The sequence below is a fragment of the Octopus bimaculoides genome, chromosome 2, assembly GCF_046866305.1.
Source record: "Octopus bimaculoides isolate indiv1 chromosome 2, ASM4686630v1, whole genome shotgun sequence".
NCBI classification, from domain to species: domain Eukaryota; kingdom Metazoa; phylum Mollusca; class Cephalopoda; order Octopoda; family Octopodidae; genus Octopus; species Octopus bimaculoides.
The window spans coordinates 127272469-127294739 of NC_142929.1; the positions used below are offsets into that span (position 1 = coordinate 127272469).

General features: G+C 37.5%; 1 protein-coding gene across 2 annotated transcripts in view; it reads left to right on the forward strand.

Moving 5' to 3' along the window:
* LOC106871216 (LETM1 domain-containing protein 1) overlaps positions 1–22271 on the forward strand; it is a 174159-nt gene that overhangs the window by 2417 nt on the left and 149471 nt on the right. For both annotated transcript variants that reach the window (XM_089347660.1, XM_014917565.3), the window contains exons 2-8: positions 6665–6819; positions 7791–7903; positions 9486–9568; positions 13300–13489; positions 14438–14539; positions 15310–15444; positions 16864–16960. In XM_089347660.1, coding sequence (XP_089203786.1) covers positions 6665–6819; positions 7791–7903; positions 9486–9568; positions 13300–13489; positions 14438–14539; positions 15310–15444; positions 16864–16960 — 875 coding nt within the window. The remainder of the gene's footprint in view (positions 1–6664; positions 6820–7790; positions 7904–9485; positions 9569–13299; positions 13490–14437; positions 14540–15309; positions 15445–16863; positions 16961–22271) is intronic.

Consider the following 22271-nt stretch of genomic DNA (forward strand, 5'->3'; position numbering starts at 1 on the left):
CAAGTATAGCAAAACACATCTGATGTTCCCATGAGTCATTGCTGCAATGATGTTCACCTCACTTTAATATATATATTGTGCTTGTAACATTACATGTCTATGAAGAAATTTTAACTCAGACAAAATCCACAGCATCATGACTTTCAGTGGTGTATATACTATGTAGTATGATAAATAGATGGTGATATTAATTTAAATCTATTTCAATTGCATCTATTGAGTTTTTGTAACCCAACAAGCTTTCTGCTATACCAGTGGATGTATTACTCACTGTTTCTTATAATCAGAGTATGAATTTCAATTTAGCAAGTAACAAACAGGTACATGGCATTGACAAGCTTCAAGTAGAATGAAATGCATCTGTCATTCTTGTGAGTTACTGCTGTGACAATTTAAGGCTTGATCTGATATTTGTATTTTTAAAACAATATGTGTATGACAAGATTCTTTCTCAGACAGTAATTTACAGCTCTATGCCTTTCAGTGGTGTAAATACATTAATATGATACACAGATGGTCATTTTAGTTTAATGCTGTTTCAATTGCACACACTGAATTTTTTACAGCTTAGAATGCTTTCTACTATACTAGTGAATTTATTATACCATTTCTGTTGTTCTTGTGAGTCACTATAACAACAGTTGCCTCACTCTGATATAATATATATATATATATATATATATATTGGAGCCTGGTGTTGCCATCCGGTTTCACCAGTCCTCAGTCAAATCGTCCAACCCATGCTAGCATGGAAGGCGGACGTTAAACGATGATGATGATATAAATAAATTTAAATAAGAGCTAAAAGATGATCCATATCCATTGTAAAAACTTTATTATGACCTATGATCATTTTGATGCAATATCCAGACCAACTCATGCATATTATAAAATATTTTATATATATATATGATGGGCTTCTTTCAGTTTTTGTCTACCAAATCTACTGACAGGGCTTTGGTTGGCTTGAGGCTTCAGTAGAAGGTACTTGCCCAAGGGGCCTCACAATGGAACTGAACCCGGAGCCACATGGTTGGAAGGCAAACTTCTTACCAAACAGCAATGCATACACCAGAAAAAGTGTACACACACACTTTGTACTTTATTCAAGGTGTGTCAGACCAGTAGGCAATCTTTTACTCACCTACAAACGAATCTATTGTTAAGTCATTTTCTCTGATATTTCATCAGCGGCTGCCTGCTTGAGCTTGCCAAAGCTTCCTTCAGACCCATTCAATGCTCTCTTCTTTCCACACCTATGTAGTTCCCGCCTAATCCAGGTCTTCAATAACAATTTATACTTAGAGAATATTATTTTTAACATACACATGTGTATGCACACATACATATTTGCATGCATGCATACATACACTCACACACAAAAATGCATGTGTGTGTGTGTGTATATATGTATATATATATATATATATATATATATATATATATATATATATATATATATACATACACCAGCACACATATATATGTATATGTGTGTATGTATGTATATATATATGTGTGTGTGTGTGTTTGTATATATATATATATGTGTGTGTGTGTATATATATATAGCCATGTGTTTGAGAAGAATGCTTTGGGGTTTGAATAATTCACCTCTGGAAACATGGGTGTTTCGTTTATCATCATTATGTATGTGTGTGTGTATATATATATGTGCAAGAGAGACGATTGCGCTGGTATGGACATGTGATGAGAATGGAGGAGGATAGCTGCGTGAAAAAGTGCCACACCCTAACAGTTGAGGGAACCCGTGGAAGAGGTAGGCCCAGGAAGACCTGGGCTGAGGTGGTGAGGCAAGACCTTCGTACATTGGGCCTCACCGAGGCGATGACTACGGACCGAGACCTTTGGAAATGGGCTGTGCGTGAGAAGACCCGGCAAGCCAAGTAAGATCGTTGCCAGTGCCCCTGGACTGGTTCTTGTGCGGGTGGCACATGAGATGCACCATTTTGAGCGTGGCCGTTGCCAGTACCGCCTGACTGGCTCCCGTAGGATTTTCGAGCGAGATCGTTGCCAGTGCCCTGGACTGGCTTGTGCGGGTGGCACATAAAAGACACCATTTCGAGCGTGGCCGTTTTCGTGCGGGTGACACGTAAAAGCACCCACTACACTCTCTGAGTGGTTGGCGTTAGGAAGGGCATCCAGCTGTAGAAACTCTGCCAAATCAGACTGGAGCCTGGTGTTGCCATCCGGTTTCACCAGTCCTCAGTCAAATCGTCCAACCCATGCTAGCATGGAAAGCGGACGTTAAACGATGATGATGATGATCATCATCATCATCATCGTTTACCGTCCGCTTTCCATGCTAGCATGGGTTGGACGACTTGACTGAAGACTGGTGAAACCGGATGGCAACACCAGGCTCCAATCTAAATTTGGCAGAGTTTCTACAGCTGGATGCCCTTCTTAACACCAACAATATATATATATATATTTATATATATATGTATATATATATACATATGTATGTATGTATGTATATGTGTGTGACAGTGTGAATTTTTACAAACGTCACTGTTTGTGGCTGAGCTATAAAACAGTTACTATTTCTTTGGAATAAAAGAAATCTCTTGCTCGAAAAACAAGAATTGGGATGAGTATCTGACTGCTAACTCTTGCCTCAAACATCTCCCTGTTTAACCCATGCAAGGATGGAAGAAATGGACATTAAGCAGAAAAAAAAAAAATTTTGAAATTTTAAATGTGGACATTAAAATTGCTGAAGTTCTGGTATCATATTCTTGGGTTCTAACCTAATATTGCAAGTAGAGGAGATACTCTTTTAATTCTGGCAATCAATTTTCTCAGATATTTTTATAGATAATATTCTTTTCTACTCTAGGCACAAAGCCCGAAATTTTGGGGGTGGGGGCCAGTCAATTAGATCAACCCAGTACACAACTGGTACTTAATATATTGAATTATGTGTAGTATATGGTGTTTGTAACCATTCAATGACTTAGCTCTGTTCAGTTGTTTTTGACAGGAAGCTACTTTCACTATGTCTACAGAATTAGCTTTCTGCTGTATTTGCAAAATTAAACACTTAACAAATCAGTTTTAATTTGTGTGAGTATTGCTTTACCTGCTTCAGAGTGAATGAAGTTAGATAAACTTAATACTTTCTCTTACTAATTTAGAATTAGAATTAATTAGAAGCTATACTAAAGAAGCCTCGGTTCTATATTCCTATTTTCTGAATAGCAAGATGGTTTCTATTACTCAACAAATTACTTTTATTCATATGGAGTTCATTAAGAGAGCTGTGTAACGAAGAAAGGCTAGGTGAGAAGACTTCATGAAGTAGTGCAATATAGACTCTTGCTATTGAATAGATCCAAGCTTAGTTCTCTATTCAAATACTGCATTGTAATTGCTGTCTTTGGAATTTTAATACTTCGAATTATTGTTTTTACTAATCCTTACTTTGCAGATATTTGGGAAAATGAGTGGGTTTTTTTTTTGTCTCTTTTAAGAAGTAAAAATAGAAGAAGAGAAGTTGTACATTTTTGTATAAAGTTTGCTTCATTTATTGTTTATCTTAATATATTCTGTATGAAGTTAAATTGTTGCTACAGATAGTCAAATGAAAATTTTACTAGTGGAAAATGACAAGATAATTCTTGAATTATGGCACAGTTCCAACAAGGTATAAAATTAAAAAAATTAGCTGTCTGTTGGTGAGAGTTTTACTTTATGTCATAGAAAATGTCAATTTGCTACTGCGGCAATTACTGTGAGCCAGACAAAATGTGAGCTAGGAAAAATACTCGTAAAGAACACCTTATTTTAATTACTGTCTGCCTAATTAAAAATAAACATATTACTATAGATGTAGGCATGGCTGTGTGGTAAGCAGCTTGCTTCCCAACCACATAATTCTGGGATCAGTCTCACTATGTGGCAGCTTGGGCAAGTGCCTTCTACTATAGCTTCAGTGTGTGGATTTGGTAGATGCAAAGTGAAAAAAAGCTTGTCATACATAGAGTAGGAGCACTCCGTCAGTTACAATGACAAGGGTCCCAGCTGATACGATCAATGAGACAGCTAGCACGCAAAATTAATGTACAAGTGGCTGAACACTCCACAGACAAGTGTATCCCTCACATAGTTCTCAGGGAGATTCAGCATGCAACAGAGTGTGACACAGCTGGCCCTTTGAAATACAGGTACTACTCATTTTTGCCAGCTGAGTGGACTGGAGCAACTTGAAATAAAGTGTCTTGCTCAAGGACACAACACTTTGCCGGGAATTGAACTCACGACCTTACAATTGTGAGCCAAATGCCTTAACCACTAAGCCAGGCACCTTCACAGGCATATATATATATATTCTTATTTTTATTCATTTATTTATCCATATGATTGTAATTAATAAATAGATCTAATTGATGTTTGTAGGCTGATACTTGTCAACTAATTATCTTCTCCATTTTCTTCTTTGCCTTATAAATTCTGGGTAAATTTCTGTTTACCCTGACTCATACCTATTATTCAATTGTGCTATTACCTTACAACAGTATGTAGGATATCTATTATCCCTTAGATGGTTGTTTAACCTCTAGCTCATCATCATCACCGTTTAACGTCCGCTTTCCATGCTAGCATGGGTTGGACGATTTGACTGAGGACTGGTGAAACCGGATGGCAACACCAGGCTCCAATCTAATTTGGCAGAGTTTCTACAGAGTTTCTAACTCATATAAACGTATATATATCTATATCTATATCTATATCTAGGGAGAGCTGTGCAAGCTTTATACAGGGATGCGGTCAGTAAGGTGAGGGTTGACAACGAGTACAATGAAGAATTCTGGGTAGGGGTAGGGGTCCACCAAGGATCAGTCCTCAGCCCCCTCTTATTCATCATAATCCTCCAGGCAATAACAGAGGAATTCAAGTCAGGATGCCACTGGGAGCTCCTCTATGCTGATGACCTTGCTCTAATTGCTGAGTCACTATCAGAACTAGAGGAAAAGTTTCAGGTGTGGAAGCAAAGATTAGAATTGAAGGGCCTTAGAGTCAACCTAGCTAAAACCAAAGTCTTAATAAGTAGGAAGGCAGACAAACCACAAATCCCTTCAGGTAGATGGCCCTGCTCGATCTGTAGAAAAGACGTAGGTAAAAACTCCATTAGATGTACCCAGTGTAAGCTATGGACACATAAGAGGTGCAACAATATCAAAGGAAGGCTAACTGGGAAGATAGTTTTTGTATGTGGCAAATGCTCAGGTGCTATAAACACTAGAAATGTGCAGAGAACAGCTTCTGTCACATTCCAGGGAGAAAAACTAGAAGTAGTTGATAGTTTCCGTTACCTAGGGGATCAAGTCAGTAGTGGGAGTGGCTCTGAAAGTGTAGCTGCTAGAATAAGAATAGCCTGGGAAAAGTTTAGAGAGCTCTTACCTCTGCTGGTGACAAAGGGTCTCTCTCTCAGAGTAAAAGGCAGACTGTATGACGCATGTGTACGAACAGCCATGCTTCATGGCAGTGAAACATGGGCCGTGACTGCTGAGGACATGCATAAGCTTGCAAGGAATGAAGCCAGTATTCTCTACTGGATGTGTAATGTCAGTGTGCATACACAGCAGTGTGTAAGCACCATGAGAGAAATATTGGATTTAAGAAGCATCAGATGTGCTTGTGAAGACCTGTTGAGGCAAATGAAATGAAAATCAAAATCGATGATGTGGCCGATGACAGTATCACCTGATTAGCTAGCACTCGTGCCAGTGGAACGTTAAAAGCACCATCCGAGTGTGATCATTGCCAGGGCCGCTGATTAGCTCCCATGCCGGTGACATGTAAAAAGCACCATTTGAGCATGATCACTGCCAGCGTCGCCTTACTGGCACATGTGCTGGTGGCACGTGAAAAACAACATTCGAGCGTGGTTGTTGCCAGTGCTGCTGGATTGGCTCCTATGCAGGTAGCACGTAAAAAAAACACCTTTTGAGCATGGTCATTGCCAGAACCGCCTGACTGGCCCTCGTGCCGGTGGCACATAAAAGCACCCACTACACTCTCAGAGTGGTTGGCATTAAGAAGGGCATCCAGTTGTAGAAACTTTGCCAGATCAGATTGGAGCCTGGTGCAGCCTTCTGGCTTGCCGGTCCTCAGTCAAGCCGTCCAAGCCATGCCAGCATGGAAAGCAGACGTTAAAGGACATTGATAATGACGGTGATATATATATATATATATATATATATATATATATATATATATATATATATATATAAATATATATATATATATCTGTGTGTGTCTTTGTGTCTGTGTGTGTCTTTGTGTCTGTGTTTGTCCCCCACCACTGCTTGACAATTGGTATTAGTGAGTTTATGTCCCTGTAACCTAGCATTTCACCAAAAAACTCAGATAGAATAAGTACCAGGCTTAAAAACAATAAATTAGTACTGGGGTTGATTCATTTGACTAAAACTTCTTCAAGGCAGGGCTCCAGCATGGCTGCAATCTACTGATTGAAACAAGTAAAAGAAAAAAGAAACAAACAAACTAAAAGATACTTCAATCCTATTTGGTTTACTTTCACATAAACAAAGATATTTAATAATAAAAAGAAACAATAACAGTGTCATAAGAACACAATATTTAAAATCTTTTAAAAATCTATTTTATTTGTCAGGTACCATCAGCCTCATCCTCCAGACACAGTCAGTCCTCCTGGAAAACTAAAGCGTTATCTTGTTGATAATTGTGTACGTTTTGCAGAATCATATGAAAGATTCTTAGAGAAACGATATCCAAAAGTGTTTGAAGTCTACCGGATGTTTAAAGTTGGTAAGCCTTTTAAGTTCCTACTTTCTCTCTGGGTTAGAAACATATTACTACTTGACCATTGGTCATTAACATTGTCACCAATATTGATTTGAAATTTTGGCACAAGGCCAGCAATTTTGGGGGAAATGGGCAAGTCGGTTTCATCGACCCTCAGTGCACAACTGGTACTTATTTTATGGACCCCAAAAGGCTGAGAGGCAAAGTCAATCTCTACAGAATTTGAACTCAAATTGTAAAGACAGACAAAATGCTTCTAAGCATTTTGCCTGACATGCTAATGATTCTTATTTCTTTATTACCCACAAGGGGCTAAACATAGAATGAACAAACAAGGACAGACAAAGGGATTAAGTCGATTACATCGACCCCAGTGCGTAACTGGTACTTAATTTATTGACCCCGAAAGAATGAAAGGCAAAGTCGACCTCAGCGGAATTTGAACTCAGAACATGCTAATGATTCTGCCAGCTTGTCACCTCAACAGTGTCACCAATACTATTTTGGATCCAATGAGCTGCAGAGCTATGTTGAGTCCCAATGTCAACTTTGGCATCATTTCTACAGCTGGGTGCTCTTCTTAATGCCAACCATATTACAGTGTGTACTGGATGTTTTTTTTTCATGATTTTTGGCTCTAGTGAGGTTGCAAAGTAACTTGCAACTGAAAAGAACAGGCTGCGCCTCCACTCCACTCAGCTGAGTGGGACTTTTTCCCTCACTAGTGCTAGTGTCACATAAAAGACAAAAACAACTTTATTTTGTTGATGTAAAATAATTTTCTTCATCTTCTGCTCCCCCCACCACTATATACTACTTTTTTATTATTTAATCCCCTATTATTCACCCCATACACCACAGTGTGTGTTTTTAGTGGAATTCTTTGTAACTTGTGATTTTTCTTCAAGTAAATTATAACTGTTTCCTCTACTCCCAGTAAAAGTAAATTAATTCACATGGCTTTACTTTTTCAGGTATCCGTGATTTTATTGCTGACACCAGAATGTATTATAACGTCACTACGGAGTTGTGGACAGGTAAAAGTCTAAACTGTTTCTCACGCAAGGAACTTGAAATTTATAAACAAGTAAGTATATAAGTCACAAACAACTTAATCATCTTTTTGTTTTGTTATAAACAAGGGTATCAATGTTAACATTTGTAAAGATGAAATAAGTTGAATATACAATCTTGTTTTGGACTTTTAGTTACAGCCACATCATATATCTTGTAAATACCCACAAAAACATGGAGGTATCACAGTTACAGTTCTCTTCTATAAATCTATGACTTTGTGCTTTTGTAAAGAATTAATGCTGTCTGGTTAATGAAGAGGAGCTGGCACATAAACATTAGTGTCATTCTTTTATGCTTGTTGTCCATGCTGGCATGGGTAGGATGGCTCATCAAGATTCAGAGCAGTTCTTTTTCAGAGTTGCTGTCCTCTTTGATAAGTTGGGGGGAACCATGTCTCACCCATATGTTCTATTTTGAGCTTGGTATCTGCAGCTGGATACCTTTCATGAACTTTACTATGTCACAGAGTATATTGGGTTCATTTTATTGTGATATCAGCATTTAAAAGGTTGTCATGTTCACTACAGGACTAAAAACATCCAGGTGACCTTAGACTGTCTCTCACCAACCACTTAACAGAGGTACATCTTGTTGTATTGCCAGTACTAATGAAGTTGTCTTATAACCCGTAAAGTGAAAGAATCCTCAATGTTCTATATTGTTTCTATTCATTCTGAGTAATCTGCCCAGCTGAGTGGGTATATCCTCCTTGATCAATTGTTCATAGTTTTGTCATCCATTTTTAATGTTTCTTGAATTTGAATTACTCTGCATAGTCATTCCTTCATCATTATGAACCTCTCGCCACCTTATAACACACTCAGTCTCAGATCCTGTCTTTTCATCCCTTCTCTGTACCCCATATCTACTGTCCAGTCTACAACTTAACTCTGAAAGGTGTAGTGCCTATGTATATGCAGAATCCACTTTCCCAACCTGTCACCTCTTTCATCTGGTTATCGGCTATAAGGATTCCTAGTTACTCTGGCTCGAAAATCTCCTTCCCTTGCTCCTGTACATTCTTTTACTGCCTCTACTGTTCTCCAAACATCTCTAATGACCACCCTGCATTGAGGAAATCTCACTCAATTCACTCCTGTTGAAAGTCATTGTTCTTTGTGATTTCAAGTTCCACAACTTTTCTCAACTCTCACATTTCCCAATACAGTAGCCAAATCTTTTAAAATCCTGAACTTCTACAGTAATTAGTTTTGATACCAACTCATATCCATCATCAACACACAAACTTTCCTAACACTTCTCACCTTCTCACCTCCAGACCCAACCTTTATCAAACTACCACCATCTCTACACCAATTGGATAGGCCAAGCACTGTTACAGTGTTATGGTGGATAATCACAGTTATCCACTAGCCCTTCTGCTTTTTAAGTCAATTAACTGTTCAGGGTTTGCTAGTTCCATACAAATTATCCCTGGTAGCAAAAAAGCTTAACTTTTGATCCATATTTCACTAAATGTTATTGTATTTCAGTAGCAGTTGTTGTTGTTGTTGTTGTTGTTGTTGTTGTTGTTGTTGTATCTCCTTAAAGTTTCTAATGTTTCATGACTTTATAAATTTGTTTATCTTCAGTATCCAAAAGATGTATGGAAGGTGTCTCCGACTTTGATAATCTCAGCTTTGCCCTTTGCTAACTATGTTGTATTTCCTATCGCGTAAGTGTTACTCAACAATTGTTTTATTCTGATTTTAAAAACTTAAAACAATCAACATGACCATTATAAAAGTGGGCTTGTTACAAAGTTTAGACTGATTTATATTTTATTGCTTTGAGTTCACAATACAAATGCAAACCAAATCTAAATTGTAATCTAAACTTAGATTCTTCTGAGCAACTGTAGATGGTTCTGAAACATGGACACTGATAAAAAAAGCCTTATAAAATTGATTGGGTGCAGCTTACACATGATCACTACAACAGTACTCATGTTGTCAGGGAGAAAACAGAACACCAATGGCAGTCTACCTCTAATAACAGCAACATTGTGTCAACAAAAATTAAGCTTTATTAGTCACTGTTGAAGTAGGAAAGATGAGGTAGTATGTTGTTGTTGTTATGAAAGACTGGTTAGTCCACATTACTTTGGTTTCCTAGTTTCTCTGGTGTATATATTCCTTCTTGGATGGGATGCTAGTCTGTGGCAGGATTACTCATTTCTGCCAGCTGAGTGGATTGGAGCAGCATGAAATGAAATGTGTTGCTCAAGGACACAACACATCACCTGGTCCAGGAATTGAAACCATAATCTTACAATTGTTAGTCCATCACCCTAACCACTAAGCCGTGCACCTCCACATATGAAAGACTACTCATAGCATAATAATCCAGAGGAAGATTTCACTAAGCATACATCGATCAACTGATACTAAGCAATGCAATACTTAGTTAGTTGGCTGGTACTATATTTTATTGACTTTAAAAAGGTGAAAGGCAGAGTTGACCACAGCAGGATTTGAACTCAGAATTTTAAACACCAGAAAATGTACTGCAAAGCATTGTTTTCTTTCAGAAATGTTTTAAAGATTCTGTCAGCTCTTCTTTAGAGTGAATTCTATTTATTAAGATTTGAAATGGTAAACTATAAGCTATTCAGTGAAATGAAAATATAATTAGACTAAATTAATAAAAATGAAACAGAAAATTACAACAATGATGGTGATGTCTTAGTTATTCCTGAAGGCATGGGCACGGTTGTGTGGTTAAGAAGCTCACTTGGCAAACATGTGGTTTTGAGTTCAGTCCCACTGTGTGGCACCTTGGGTAGGTGTCTTCTACTATTGCTGCATGCTAGCTTATGCATTGTGAGTGAATTTGGTAGACAGAAACTGTGTGGAAGCCCATCGTATATATATGTATGCATGCAGGCGGGTAGGCAGATAGATAGATAGAGAGACAGATGTGCGTGTGAAGTTCCTGTCTTAAAAGAATGAGTACTGAGGTCAATTTGTTTAACTAAACCCTTTGAGATGGTCCCCTAACATAGCCACAGACTGAAACCAGTAAAATGATAAAAAATTATTCTTGCTTTCATCAGATGTTCATATGTAAGTTGCTTATAGGTTTATATTTCAAACATTTTTCAGTTATTCATTACTATGAATTGAACTCATTAAGTCCAGTGTTCTTATATCAAACATTCATTCTTAGAAAATATTAGGATTGATCTATTTCTACCTTGTACAGGATTGTTGTGGTAAAGAGGGTTCCCACCATCATCATCATCGTCATCATCATCATTGTTGTCATTCTATGTCTCTTTTCCATGCTGACATGGGTTGGGTAGTTTGACAGGCTCTGGCAAGCACCAGGGCTTTGGCAAGCACCAGGGCTTTGGCTTGGTTTCTGCAGATAGATGCCCTTCTTAATGCCGACCATTTTACAGCATATAATGGGTGCTTTTTTCATGCCATGGGTAAGGTTGTCAAATAACTTGCAAGACAGAAAATGAATGGGAAAAATGACCCGTGACTAAGTAAGGGGAGTTGTTTTGTGCCATATGTTGAGAGGCTAAAGTATAATAGAGGGACAAGTACATGTCCCCTTGTATAAGGGTGGACAGGAGTAACTGAAGAAGACAAAGACTGTAGTGATGGGGTGTCATAGCAAACTCTCAAGATGCAAGAAAATGAGCATAAGAGAAGATGTGTACAGTGGATCAGGTGGAGAAAGAGAAAGTATATATTGGGTTGTCCAGAAAGTTCATGCCGATTTTTAAAGGAAAGAAAAAGGTCAATAAATACTTGCCATTACATTTTTAATCAGCCAAATATGAACCATTTTGTTGCACAATGCGTCTCCATCTTTCCTTTAACTTGAAAATACCCTCTTCCCAGAATTGAGGTGGTTTCATAGCAAATGAGTCGAAAGGTAAGCTACTATAAATCGGCACAAACTTTCAGGACAACCCAATAGTTTCATAAGAATGTGAGGAGAGAGTAACAGATGATTAGAGACGGGTGTTTACTTTATTGAAAAACCATATAACCCTGTAGTTTTTTGACTTGCTAGAAATAGCAGGTGATAGGCAATAGGCAGTGGACTGGCAGAGTGTTTAAAACATCAGACAAAATCCCATGTGGCCATGTGATATGTATTTCGACATCTTACATTCTGCACCCAAATCCTACAGAGGTCTATTATGCTTTTCACCCTTCTGGGGTTTATAAATAAAGTACCAGCCTAGGGCTATGGACTAACAGAATTGTAACTTAGTAATTACTCAAAAGAAATGAATAAAATAAGTACGAGACTTAAGACTAAATGCTGGGGTTGATTTGTTCATCTAAACACTTTAACCCTTTGGCATTTAAACCAGCCATATTTGGCCAAAATATTCTCCCTGTCTTATCTTCAAACTGGTCATATCCAACCTCTCACACTTACCCTACAATATTATTCTAAAGATAAGCAACCACATCATCGAAATCTCAAAACTACAAGGTAAGACATGACTAATTCAAATCAATGATTAAATAAGCATTACATTTGACAGAGAAATCTGAACGCCAAAGGGTTAAGGCAGTGCTTCAGCTTGGCCACAGTCCAACAACTGAAACAGATAAAAGAAAATGAAATTGTTAAATATGAGTGAAAGAGAAAATTAACTCTCTTAAAATTGTAATTATCTGGGTTATAGAGTATTTCTAGTTGCTCTGGGAATGATTTACCATATTGTATAAAAACTATGTACCTCTGACAAATCAGATTGGAGCCTGGTGTAACCATCTGGTTCACCAGTCCTCAGTCAAATCGTCCAACCCATGCTAGCATGGAAAGCGAACGTTAAACGATGATGATGATGATGTCAATAGTTTACTTAGTTTCCATATTGTTGTCATTTGTGCCAACGATAATTAGAATGGACACCGTTAGAAGAGATCAAAAAGTTTTTTAATCAACTGAAATTCGAAATTATATAATTTGCTCACTTGTCAAGGCTAAATCTTTACTGTTTATTTGTCACAACTCTGTCTTTTTAATGTATGTGTTACATTCTTTTAATAACAAATATTTTTGCTTCTACACACATGCACAGACATATCATCACCATCATCATCATCATGAGGTAATGTCCCTTTTTCTGTGCTGGCATGAGTTGGATGATTCAACATAAACTGATGAGCCAGAAGACTACACCAAGTTCCAAACTCTGCTTTGGCATGGTTTCTGCAGCTGGAAGCCTTTCCTAATGCCAACCACTTCATAGAGTGTACTGAGTGCTTTTCCCATGGCGCCAGCACTGGTGAGGTCACCAAGTACCCACAAAGCAAGACCTCCTCAACTGAGTGGGATCCAATATGGAGGGATTGAAAATATGATGATGTTGATGATGATTTACATGCAGACACACATATATATTTGAATATATTTCTTTCTTTTAATTAGGTACATGTACCCTAAATGGTTCCTTTCACCTCATTTTTGGTCAGACAAACATAAAGAAATGATATGGGGTGATATACTTGCTAAGCGAATGAGCCATTGTTCACCTGTTATTTATTACCTGGGATCACAATGTCGGCATATGGACGAAGACAACCCACTCAAAGAGAAGCTACAATTAGCTATCAGCAAAGTAAGAATTAATCTCAAGTCTAACTTCTGTATTAAATGTTCAAAAATCAGCAGAGGACTCTTCTCCTTCTTGTATATTTCTTCAAAAACCTTTAAATCTTTCAGTTTCCATTCAGCCAAACCAGTTATTATCTTTCATTTTACCTGTCTGATTTAAGATATTCCTTTATATCTTACAATTGAATTGCGCTCTTCATCTTGACTGTTTACCTTTGTGAAGAGTTACATCAATCCTTTTTAAAATATAAAAATCAAGTAGATTGAGATGATTGATTTTTAAGGTACACAGAATAAGAATTGGAACATATAGAAATTCTGGAAGTTACCAAAGCAGTCGGGTGTCTAAGGAAAATCGTAATGTAAATTACAGCTTTTGCGTTTTATTCCTTCTCACAGTTGGCTCGTCAGTCCTGTTAGTTTTGCTAGACCCCAGTGTTGAAAAATATCGTTCAACTAATAAAATATCTTACAATCGAATCGCACTCTTCGTCTTGACTATTTACCTTTGTGAAGAGTTACATCAATCCTTTTTAAAATATAATAATAATGATAATGATAATAATAATAATAATAATAATAATAATAATAACAACATTGAAAACTACCTTAGGAATGAGAACCCAGGTTCGAAATTTCCCCAAAACACCTGATGAAGGCTGGAGGGTATATCAGCCGAAACGTTATGTTAACAACAAACAAGATGAGGACAACTGTTGACTTCAGCCACATTAAACGTATACAAAATCAGCTATCAACTGGAATAGCTAAATTTCCAACTTTGCTGATGGGATTAGTATTGCAGTTACCTGTCTAAATTTACTGGTCATTACAGCTAATGAACATTTACTATTGTAATATGTTTTCAATAATGAACATAATCATTATTTAGGTGAGTAATTAAAAAAGTGTAGTATATCTGTGTTATTATTTGTCCTCTTTTCTTTTACAGCTGAAACAAACACATCAACTTACTGTAGATGAAATCTTAACCTTAAAACCACTTTTCGAAGATTACCCATGTCATATAAACAAAATTTCCATTGCTTATTTAGTAAGTACTTTCTCTTTTTTTTAAGTATTGCAATTTATTTTGGGAAATTTGAATGTGTTTCACCAAATTTTGGGAAAATAAAAAGGAAAATTTATTTTGAAAATAGTTGGGTATTGTTTTGTGCATCATAAAAATGATAAACACATCACTTTCTAATAATCCGATTATATTCAGATAGTGTAAATTCGCTTAGGTGCACTAATTCCCACTATCCATTCATTCTTACTCCTTTTATTTCATACTCAAGCACAAAATTTGATATTTAGCAAATTATAGTTAAAATTTTCAAGGGAGGTTACTCTGTTACAAAGTATCGCTTCTTGCAGAAGAAGTCTTTTGCATTGCAAGTTTGAAATTGTGATGTCCAGAATAAAAGTTTTCCATTTTCCTTTCTCACTGTATTTTGATATTGTAAAACTTGTCAAATGATTGGTACAAATTTGTCTCTTCATTCAAAATTAAGTTTAAATAATTTTTATGTTCGTTGCCAGTACCGCTGGACTGGCTCCTGTGCAGGTGGCACGTAACATACACCATTTCGAGCGTGGCTGTTGCCAGTACCTCCTGACTGGCCTTCGTGCCGGTGGCACATAAAAGCACCCACTACACTCTCGGAGTGGTTGGCGTTAGGAAGGGCATCTAGCTGTAGAAACTCTGCCAAATCAGATTGGAGCCTGGTGCAGCCATCTGGTTCACCAGTTCTCAGTCCTTTAGCAATTCAATTCCTTTCACTCTTCTGTTCTCACTTTAATGATTCTCTTACTTTCCAGAGACAACTAGCCATGTGCAATGGACTTTCGATGCGCCGGTCAAAACTTGTGGACGATACTCTTTTATTACATTATATAGACCTAGCTATAGGTCGAGAAGGTATTGAGAATCTTTCATCCCAAGATCTGTCTAAGGTTAGTACTAACTTGTGCTAAACTCTCATTTTCACTCTTCCCCCTCTCTCTCCCTGTCTTCCTCCCCCTCTCCCCCTTGTTGTCGTCATCATCGTTATCATCATCATCACCACAGTTAATTACATCAAATTCATATACCATGATAGATTAGTAGGAAAGGATCCAAAGAATCTAATAAACTTTTAACTCGTATTTTAAACCCAGCCTATTTTGCTCGAGTCAGCTATAAGCAGTTTAAGATACACAGAGCCTGCAATGAAGCTAGTGTCTGTCCAACTACTTATTACAGCTACTGGATCTGTCATGCAGTGTCACTTTTCATAAGACATTACGCACTTTTTTCAGCCTGTAAGACCTCATAGCATTGTTATTAAAGCAGTATGAAAAATGATGTTGAACATTTCCATATATGACTTTAGAATCCATGCTGTTGAACCCTTTTGTTACCATATTTCTATTGAAATACACTGATTCAATTAAATTTTAGAATCATGAAGAATTTAGTAAAATAATTGTCATTATCAAAATGATGTTTGGAACAATTTATCATGAAATTTTGATGGAAGATTTGGATTTAGATCACTAAAACCAGAAGATTTTTCATGAAATCAAGAGAAATTCATGGCAGATAGCATAAAAAGGGTTGAAAAACCTTCTTACATTCAGCTGTTGGAATCTGGAGCAATGTTTTTGCAACTGCAGTTAGAAATTTCTATGGTAATATGATGAAAGCATTCTAGAATAATCATCATCATCATCGTTTAGTGTCCGCTTTCCATGCTGGCATGGGTTGGACTATTTGACTGAGGACTGGCGAACCAGATGGCTGCACCAGGCTCCAATCTGATCTGGCAGAGTTTCTACAGCTGGATGCCCTTCCTAACGTCAACCACTCCGAGAGTGTAGTGGGTGCTTTTACGTGCCACCGGCACAAAGGCCAGTCAGGCAGAACTGACAACAGCCATGCTCAAGTGGTGTTTTTCATGTGCCACCTGCACAGGAGCCAGTCCAGTGGCACTGGCAACGACCTCGCTCGAATGTTTTTTCACGTGCCACCAGCAGAAGTAATATTCATAAGTATCTCCAGTCACTTGGGCTTTTTAAACTGTATTGGATGGATTTCATTTTACCCCATGGCAAAAATGTCATATGAGACTTGTTCACAATTATATTGATATGAAAATGTAATTCTTCCAGAGTAAGTCAACCAATGTAGACTATGCACAAAGTATTTCTTCTTTAGTTCATCCTGCACATAGATTATATTCTAACACTGCTACAATACTTCATTGTTTTATTGTCAATATTTTCTTATCTTGTTAATCTTGATTAACTCTTCTTACAATGTTATACTGAACCCAGAACACTGGTTTCCATTCATATCATATTGACTAACCTGATTTTGTCTTCTATTTCCAGGCATGCTATGATCGGTTTTTAAATCCAGTAGGTGTCCCTCATAAAGAACAATTACGTCATCTTTGTCAATGGTTAGAAATCAGCAAAGAAGTTGACGGTAAGTCAACATATGATATTGTTGCTGTACCTGTTTCAAATGTATTATATGCTGTGTTGTAATTGTTGAATTATGCTGTAGACTCTTTTTCAGAAACTGTGTATATATAATATTGTATTGCTGTGTAGATAGTATAGCTAGCTATGTTTTATATATATATATATATATAACCAGCCGAAATTGCAAAGATAATCTGGAACTCGACTGAGGAAAGAAAACTCTGAATGCCCCGTCCTTGTTTTCTTTGTATCGTCTATCTGGATGTTTTGTTGTCCTTTTCTTGTGCGTTCTTGAACCATTTTGTATTTTTACATATATATATATATATATATATATATATATATATATATATCTACACACACACATCATAACATATATGCGCAAACATTTTGAGGGGCTGTCTGGTGTATATAATATTGAAATATTAAAATAAGGAACCTGTGTATCAATCGAAGTAATCCGTATTTCTGCATATAACTTTAACTTGCTCCATTTTAAACAAAACTGTCCAACGAGCAGGAACATGAAACTCTGAGTAACAGTTTTTGTGATATCTTTGCTGCTTTTATATCGCTGTATGAACCAGACTGTCAGATTTTATACTCTGCTGGACACAATATACTTCCTTGCATTGTTGTAACTTTCCAAATGATGCCATCCTGCTTGTTAGGCGGTCAGGCCAACATTCCCCTTGACTTGAATGACTGTCCTGTCCACTGCAGGGTTGTTCATTTACAGCTCAGTGGACTAGAACAACATAAAATGAAGTGTTTTGCTCAAGAACACAATGCATTGCCAGTCTGGGAATTGAAACTATGAGATTGAGATCATGAGTGCAACACCCTAATAACTTGGTCACATGGCTTTACAAAAAGCACCCACTACACTCTCGGAATGGCTGGCGTTAGGAAGGGCATCCAGCTGTAGAAACCTTGCCAGATCAGCCTCCTGCCTTGCCAGTCCTCGGTCAAACCATCCAACCCATGCCAGCATGGAAAGCGGATGTTAAACGATGATGATGATGACAATATATATATATATATATATATATATATATATATATATATATAAATAAATTTCAGGGTAGTAAAATATTATTTAGAAATTTTTTACCACCGTGGCCTAGCGTGTAGAAAAACTAGTCAATAGACTATATATTATTCATTATATATACAGTGTACATTTAAACACATAAGAGATGGCCATAATTGGACATCCAAACTGCTAGAAGGAGTAGTTAAAATCCAAACCATAATTAGGGGTAATTCTGAAAGGGAATGAAAAACAAAAACATTTACCATCTATTTTCTGGACCATGGTTTCAAGCTATCTTCAGTAAATAAAGTAGGCCATCTCTTATGTGTTTAAATGTACACTGTATATATATATATATATATACATATATCTTTGTACTACATGGACTATGCAAGTATACCATAGTATTATATAGGTTGTGTAGATGTAACATGTACAATCTATACCATAGTATTGTACAGATATTGTGCTATTTTCCTATTTTTTTTCATGGTTTGGTCTGAAAGAAGGAGCTGTGTCATGGTCTGCAGACCCACTGAGTTTGGTGGGTTTAATGCAGTTAACGTTTCTCTTGAACAGCTGCAAATTGACAACTTCAGGAAAATGATATATTGAAGGAAAGAATTTCAGTGGGGCAACATTCTGAGAAAGAAGGACTGAGAAAAACAGATATGAGTGGCCTGGAAATTAGCCCAGTATAAGTGACAAAAGGAAGGCCTGGGAATTAGCCCAATATAAGTGACAAAAGGAGGAGAGATTAATGGGTTGGAAGTGCCTGAGTAGGAGTGGCATAAACCAACCAGCTTCAAAGCGAGAGAGGCTAATATAGTAGAGGCAGCAAAAGGAAAAAAATGGAAGTAAAAAATGGTCAGAGGTTGTATTTTAAATGATAATTAATACTTTAATCAGAGTCTTAAATGGAGTGATGATATAATAATTCCATTAACAATCGGATTAAAGTACTAACCAGGAAGAGGGAACAAAATCTAAGGGAAATAACTTCTTTGTAAATCAACAATTATTGATTTAATTCAAAATTCAAGAATATCTATTAGAATTTTAACACTCTGACACTTCTGTATAAAAGGTACAGTTGAGTTATATAAAGATTAAAACTATTCTTAAGTTTTATCACTGATTATTATCTTAGATGCTCTCCCTTTCCTATGGAAGGATAACTGCAGTTGTGATGCATTCAAATGTAAATGCGTTCAAAATAATGGTGAAATAATGGGAAAAACAATAAAACTTGCATGTTTCTCAAAACTAAAGAAAAATTAAAAATGACTATCAAAGTATTTCTGGAATTCAATACCTCTGCTGAGACATATCACTTTGTAGTTTAGAATTTCACTTTGCAAACATGTAGCTCTGGGTTTGATCCTGTAGCACAACACCTCAAACTAATGTCTTCTATTGTAGCTTTGAATTACTCTTTTACTTGTTTGTCATTTGACTGTGGCCATGCTGGAGCACCGCCTTTAGTCAAGCAAATCGACCCCAGGACTTATTCTTTGTAAGCCTAGCACTTATTCTATCAGTCTCTTTTTGCCGAACCGCTAAGTTATGGGGACGTAAACACAACAGCATCGGTTGTCAAGCGATGTTGGGGGGACAAACACAGACACACACACATACATATATATGATTATTATCTTAGATGCATATATACGACGGGCTTCTTTCAGTTTCCGTCTACCAAATCCACTCACAAGGCTTTGGTCAGCCCGAGGCTATAGTTGAAGACACTTGCCCAAGGTGCCACGCAGTGGGACTGAACCCAGAACCATGTGGTTGTTAAGCAAGCTACTTACCACACAGCCACTCCTATGCCTATATTATTCAATATATTATACTGGTTGTTAGAAATTACTTGGAAGCTCATTATTTACATACATAAAGTGGTGAGCTGACAGAAACGTTTGCATGTTGGACAAACTGCTCAGCAGCATTTCTGTCAGCTCTTTCAGCTCTTTACATTCATCATCATCTGATGATGAATGTAAAGGGCTGTCTTCCCTGCAGGCATGGGGGGGGGGGGGGGGGTGTTCAAATTCCACTAAGGTTGACTTTGCCTTTTAACTTATCAGGGTCAATAAAATAAGTATCAGTTGAACACTGGGGGTCAATGTAATCGACTTCATCCTTCTTTTACAATTCCTGGTCTTGTACCAGAATTTGAAACCATTTTTAACACACATGCCAGCATGGAAAACGGATGTTGAATGATGATGGCAATACTTACATACACACGAGTGCTTATGCATATGTATCACATATACCTGCTTTTTCTATGCTGGCATAGTTTAGACAAGACTTTTTGAGGCAGTATTCTGTTGCCAAATGCTGTTTGTCACCATCACTGTCATCATTATCATTTTAGTGTCCACATTCCTGTTGGCATGGATTGTAAGTTTTGATAGTTTCTGCTTTGGCAGTTTCTCTGGTTGGATGCCCTTCCTAATGCCAACCACTTGAGAGTGCTTGTGTAACCAGATAAAATATTCGGATGATTGTTTCACACTGAACTGCTGAGTGAGGCATTTTGTGCATGGAAAATATAAAGAAATCTTGCTGAGGTTCAAACTGTTAATGCAAAGAAACAAAGTAACCGCCCCACCATATACACACACAGCCAAATGATTAAGACCTTGCTTTTCAACCAGAAATGCCAAGATTTGATCCTACTGAGTGGTAGATACCATTCTTTATAGCCTTAGGTCAGCTCATACCTTGTGTGTGAGTGTGGGCCAATGGAAACTGCATAAAAGCCCACTGGAAAGATTGTACCTGTAATTCAAAGGTACAGTCTAGTCACTTTCTGTGTTACGCTGGTTCTTTCTGAGAATTATATTAACCCCTTAACATATACATTTTTTACCAATTTCTGTGTAAAAAATATATTTTTTATTGATGATAGAAAATGGGAATAACATCATGAATGAAGTACTTCAGGTTAGAAATAAGTGACAGATACCTCAGAGTACAGTAAACGAATATTTTCATTAAAATATATATTTACTAAACATCTCTGAACGAAGATATATGGGGATAATATGTTAAGAGGTTAAGGGTGTACATATTTGCGGTATGTTTAGCCTGCTTTTACGTGGAGGCGCAATGGCCCAGTGGTTAGGGCAACGGACTCGTGGTCATAGGATCACGGTTTCGATTCCCAGACCGGGCGTTGTGAGTGTTTATTGAGCGAAAACACCTAAAGATCCACGAGGCTCTGGCAGGGGATGGTGGCGAACCCTGCTGTACTCTTCCACCACAACTTTCTCTCACTCTTTCTTCCTGTTTCTGTTGTGCCTGTAATTCAAAGGGTCAGCCTTGTCATGCTGAATATCCCCGAGAACTACGTTAAGGGTACACATGTCTGTGGAGTGCTCAGCCACCTGCACGTTAATTTCACGAGCAGGCTGTTCTGTTGATCGGATCAACTGGAACTCTCGACATCGTAAGCGACGGAGTGCCAACAACAACACTGATAGTGTTGATGATAGAAAATAGGAATAACATCATGAACGAAGTACTTCAGGTTAGAAATTAGTGACAGATACCTCAGAGTACACTAAACGTATATTTTCATTCAAATGCAGGAGTGGCTGTGTGGTAAGTAGCTTGCTTACCAACCACATGGTTCCAGGTTCAGTCCCACTGCGTGGCACCTTGGGCAAGTGTCTTTTACTATAGCCTCGGGCCGACCAAAGCCTTGTGAGTGGATTTGGTAGACGGAAACTGAAAGAAGCCCGTCGTATATATGTATATATATATATATATATATATATGTGTATGTATGTGTGTGTTTGTGTGTCTGTGTTTGTCCCCCCCCCCCCCCCCCCCCGCCAACATCGCTTGACAACCGATGCTGGTGTGTTTACGTCCCCGTAACTTAGCGGTTCGGCAAAGAGACCGATAGAATAAGTACTAGGCTTCCAAAGAATAAGTCCTGGGGTCGATTTGCTCGACTAAAGGCGGTGCTCCAGCATGGCCGCAGTCAAATGACTGAAACAAGTAAAAGAGTAAAAGAGTTACTAAACATCTCTGAACGAAAATATATGGGATAATATGTTAAGAGGATAAGGCTGTACGCTTTTACATTAATTCAGGAACTGTCAATTGAGTCGACTGAAAAACTGAAACCTCATTGTCAAATGATAGAGAACAATCTATTGAGATGCAGTACAAATTTTGTTTGTGACCAGGTTGCAGTTTTGAGGGACAAAAGTTTTGACAGCATATTACAAGCAATAAAGGTTTTAATGGAGTTAAC